This window comes from Cantharellus anzutake (genome assembly GCF_015039405.1).
Source record: "Cantharellus anzutake strain C23 chromosome Unknown EI90scaffold_10, whole genome shotgun sequence".
In the NCBI taxonomy this organism is placed as follows: domain Eukaryota; kingdom Fungi; phylum Basidiomycota; class Agaricomycetes; order Cantharellales; family Hydnaceae; genus Cantharellus; species Cantharellus anzutake.
The window spans coordinates 748,334-752,915 of record NW_024066960.1 but is presented as its reverse complement, the minus strand read 5'-3'; the positions used below and the strand labels follow the sequence as shown (position 1 = coordinate 752,915).

Below are 4,582 nucleotides of genomic sequence, written 5' to 3'. Positions count from 1 at the left end.
AGTCAATGCTACAATACAGCGATGTGAGCTGCATGCATTGCTGTGAAGCAGATTCTGATACAATGTTCAGGTCAGGCACTTCTTGTACTCCATGACAGTGTTGAAGCCTGGCGAGGCCTTGGGTCTTCACTTTGTGCCATTTGGCATAGTGAAAACCATGCTTTCCCTGACTGCCTCCAATTATTTTGTGCTCTCTGTTTTTACAGTTCTATTTTTGTGTTCCAAATAGCCACACCCTCTTTGTTCTCAGTGAAGGTGGTAACCAAAAAACAGGAGGTGCCAGTAACTGTCAACTCCATGCCAGGTAACATCATGAAGGATGCTTACATGGGTGACTCAATTCAGTCATATGGTGCAATCAATTATCTATACAGGCAGAGGAAATACATTGTTGATGGAGACCTTGTTGGAGTAAATGATACGTATGTTGCATCCCTGCTGTTCCAGGCTGCTGTTTACTTGGGTTTTGCTCAGAGTTCTTTTTGGTACACTGGATCAAAAATTGGAAGGTGTGGAGTTTGAAGATCACACTGCCCTCAACTTGAGTGCAAGATGTGGAATCATTCCTCATGCTTCTGGTGATTCTTTTGATTTCTCCTACTCTCTGGGTATGTCAATCAATGCTCAGATATCTGGTCAATTTTTCACTGGCAGTTTAGGCCCAATAGAAAATTATCCAGATGGTGGAACTATATTATTCCATGTGCATCCCAAGTTCACACCTGTTCCTGGTGCCATGGTGCTCTATGGAAATAGTCTTGTGAACAATGTGGGACTAATGAATCAGAGCACTGGGGATTTTGCCCTTGGTGGTGAGAAGCCAACTCCATCTGCACCACCCCAATTCTGGTGTAAGTTTCACTTTTGTACCGCGTCCCCAATTCCACTTAGAAATTGCTGATTTCAACTATCTAACAATGTTTGGACCATCAAGTTAATGACATGCTTTTAATTTTATTTCCCCAAGATGCAGTCAACCGAAGTGATCTTCTGGTAGATGCTTTGAAAACTGGCACTTTTGCAATGGCACTTGTGACCATACAGGACTATACTTTAGGTGATGGAAGGCAAGGTTCTCCAGTGCATCTCACAAAGGAGGTCCAGGTTTATACATCTGTGGCAAGTGCAAATTTCAGTGTGTCATTCCACCATATGGGTTGTGACATGGTGCTGATTCTTCTCTTTTATCAAGGCAAGTCCCATATCACCTTGGAACCCATCAACATAACATTCAATATATGGTCAATTGGATGTGCAATGTACACACAAAATCTAACTGCACATGTGTCAGGGTCTGACCACAAACTGCTGGAAATCCTGGGCAAACAGGGATACAACTCTCAACCAAAATCCATTGACATGCCTTTTGAGCGCAAGTCAAATGCAGTGAACCATGTGGAAAAATATTTCAGCTACATGCTGTATGAGACCTACCTGATGGCATGTGTCTTTATAAACCCAGATCAAATTTTACTCCCCCATGGAAACAATTCCAATGTGGCACTGAAGGTTATGCAACCTTTACAGCAGACTGCACTTTTGGCTCTCACCTCATCTTCACTGAGCACCCAGAACCAGTCTTTAAGCCTCTCAGGATTGGAGACCCAAATCAGTTCATATTCAGCCCTCACATATGGCATCCCTGTTATGTATTGGCGAAGTGCACTGCTCCATGATTCTGGCATAGTGCAACAGGTTTGGTCACCCATTTACTTCAATACAACTGGAACATACCAGTCTGACCAAGCTGTTGCCCAAGTTGCCTATTTCCCACTAATAATTGTCACTGCATTCTCTGGGTGCATTATGTTTGTTTGTTTCTTCATCATCTGGGATGCATTCATTGTGATGGGAGCTGTGGTTGAGGATACACAATGGCGGCAGGTGATTCATGATGGCAGCCTTCTTGACATGATATCTTTACTTGCTGGGTCTCGGTCCAGTGCCAGTGCTGTGTCACATTGCTGCACTCAGCACAACAGTCTCTTGGACTATGATGATATAAACAATATTATTGTTGAGTGAGTGTGTGAGTTCCACTTGCACATCTCTAGCATGACCTCACTGTGGGCAGGTATTCAGGAGGGGGTCTCTTCCTCCAATCCCAATCCATGTTTGTAAGATCCTTAATTTCACCCTCTGATCAACTCTCAAAGGCTTTTTGCAGCCATCATCAGGATCTGGGGCTACACATAAACCATTTGATCAAGTTTGGATTCAACCCAACTCATCCAAGTTAGGGGTATTTTCAGGTGCTAAGCATCCTCGCTCCGTGGGCCATGCAAGAAGTTTGTGGATATTAGGCATGGGAGGGATACTTGCATTAGTTGCTTTCCATGGCTGCCTTGTGGTTTTGTCTGGGGCTCATGTTTTGGACCATTTTTTCTTCAATATCCAACACTTGGGGCTGATGAACCAAATTCTACTGACATACAAAGAGGGATTTGTGGTTACAGTGTCTGCATTGGTCATTCCATCCATCTCATCACTTGCTTGTGATGTCTCACTAAGGGAAAGTATGCTGGATTTCCCAAGCTATTTCTTATACACCAGACTGACCACACAATCACCTTGCCTCTAGAAATGCCCTTAGGAGCATTGCATTACACTCTTTGGGCCTGGCGTCAAGGGCCCTGCTCCCTGGTGCTGGCTCCAACATCAGTCCTTAGTCGACTCAATCTAATGTGTGTCTTTGGATTCTTTCTTGGAATCATGGGCACACATGTTACCACACCAACTATTGTGACAATGGAAGCATTCAATGCTTCAATCCCAATTCATTTCACAGTTGACAGAATCCCAGGTTTCTGGAGTAATGTATCATTCTCTTCACAGTTCACTGGTGACATAGCAGGGGTTCTTGCAGCCACTCCATACATACTGGGTGACACCACATTTGGTGTTAATAATATTCTTGGCTGGAATCAAACGTAGGCCTCACATCCTTTCATGGGGCTTCATACAGTAATTTGCACAGTATCCTGTTTAGTACACTCAATGCACCAGAGTATGCAGGGGGAACCTTCCATGATCCATTTGCAACAAAGTATACTGTGTCATGCCACAATGTAATCCCTCAATCAAAAGAGAATCCATACACTGGTAATATTTTGCTTGTGGTAAGTGAGATGTACAGTGTCTGTCTGTAACTGACTTTCAGATGCCCAGGATAACAATACCAGCGAATACTTCCTGTCCATGAATTTGACTACTCGCATTAACCCATATCCTGGCATAAGTATCCTGTATACTTGGTGGTTTCCAGACTTTCATTTCTGGCCTGCACAATCAACAAGTCCAAAAGAGAACAAGTCATCTACCCCAGTCTTCTCTGGTGAGTATGGGTTTAAATAATCACTAACTGGGACAATTCCCCAAATCCCCTTAGTCCCAAATGTGGTTGCTCTACTCCGATCTCAATCTTCTCATACTGGAGTATTTCCCATGGTTCACATCTCAGACACCCCACATGCCTTTGTAGAGGGTGGGGCATCACAGGGCTTGTATAATCTAACCATTCAGACACAGATGTGGACATATGTTCAGAATCATAGTATCTGTGAGTCCACCCAGATGCAGAATGCACTTGTCATTCACCTCAAATAGCATCAGATAAACTAGACCACTATATCCATGAAACAAGGAAACTGGAGCTGGTGAATGTCACTATGTATCTTTGGCCTATTGTGTGTGCGCTCCACATACTCAATGGTACAGCTGTGGTGACTTCAAATAAACTGGAGTCATTTGTCCCAATGGTGGCAGAAATAATTGAACCACCACCAGGCTATGTGCGATCAGGAGAACCAACTCATGTCATTGAAAAGAACTGGGACAATCTAATATACCTCTCATATGGTGGCCTCTCATATCTCCGGCCTTGGGATCTCATCTGGTCAGAGGACCCAACACATAATGGAACATCTGCTACCCAAGGTGGAATGTCCAGACTTGGTGAACAACTTTCCCTGCTCACTGCAACAAATGTAGCAATGCTTGACCGATATTGGCGAGCAAAGTATGAAAGCCTGGCTCCAACTCCTTGGCAACCTCTTCATGCTATAGTTTATGGTTCAAAACTAGTGCTATCTGCACGTTTCACTATCCACACAGTTCCACTTTGCTTTGGCTGTCTTTCTACACTCCTTATTGGCATGTCATCTGCTGTTACATTGTGGAACACTTTCAACAGGAAAGATGTTATTACCAAAGAAGCTGGGATAATCCACAGCATTCAGATGCTCCAATGGTCTTCTCTGACCCATCTGCTCAGCAAACATCAATCATTGCCAGAATCAAGTGTAGATGGACACAGAGTTAGCAGGGACATCCTATCACTGGATGTCCAGTAAGGAACCTGCTTTTCCAAATATTCATGGACTGATTTATGGGATGAACATCAGATGTAACAGTTTAACACTGGATATTATTCATGAAGGGAATGATGCTATTTTAGATCCACTCACTGTATGTTGTTATTGCATGCCTTGAGTTGCCTGTTTAATTGTTGGACTAGGATTTTCCAGAACACCGGTGACCAGTCCATCAGGGGACATGTCACTCTTCAAGTCAGCCCCTTGGT

The 4,582-nt window shown here is 43.6% G+C and overlaps 1 protein-coding gene across 1 annotated transcript; it reads left to right on the top strand.

Moving 5' to 3' along the window:
* Window positions 1-297: 297 nt before the first annotated feature.
* Window positions 298-4,352, top strand: EI90DRAFT_3119308 (uncharacterized protein; the record flags this gene model as incomplete). The annotated part of the gene is made up of 11 exons (XM_039063199.1): window positions 298-422; window positions 475-851; window positions 935-1,135; window positions 1,193-2,021; window positions 2,075-2,117; window positions 2,168-2,516; window positions 2,594-2,930; window positions 2,990-3,119; window positions 3,169-3,334; window positions 3,389-3,559; window positions 3,607-4,352. The coding sequence occupies 11 exons, from the start codon at window positions 298-300 to the stop codon at window positions 4,350-4,352; spliced, it is 3,474 nt and encodes a 1,157-aa protein (XP_038919656.1).
* Window positions 4,353-4,582: the final 230 nt, after the last annotated feature.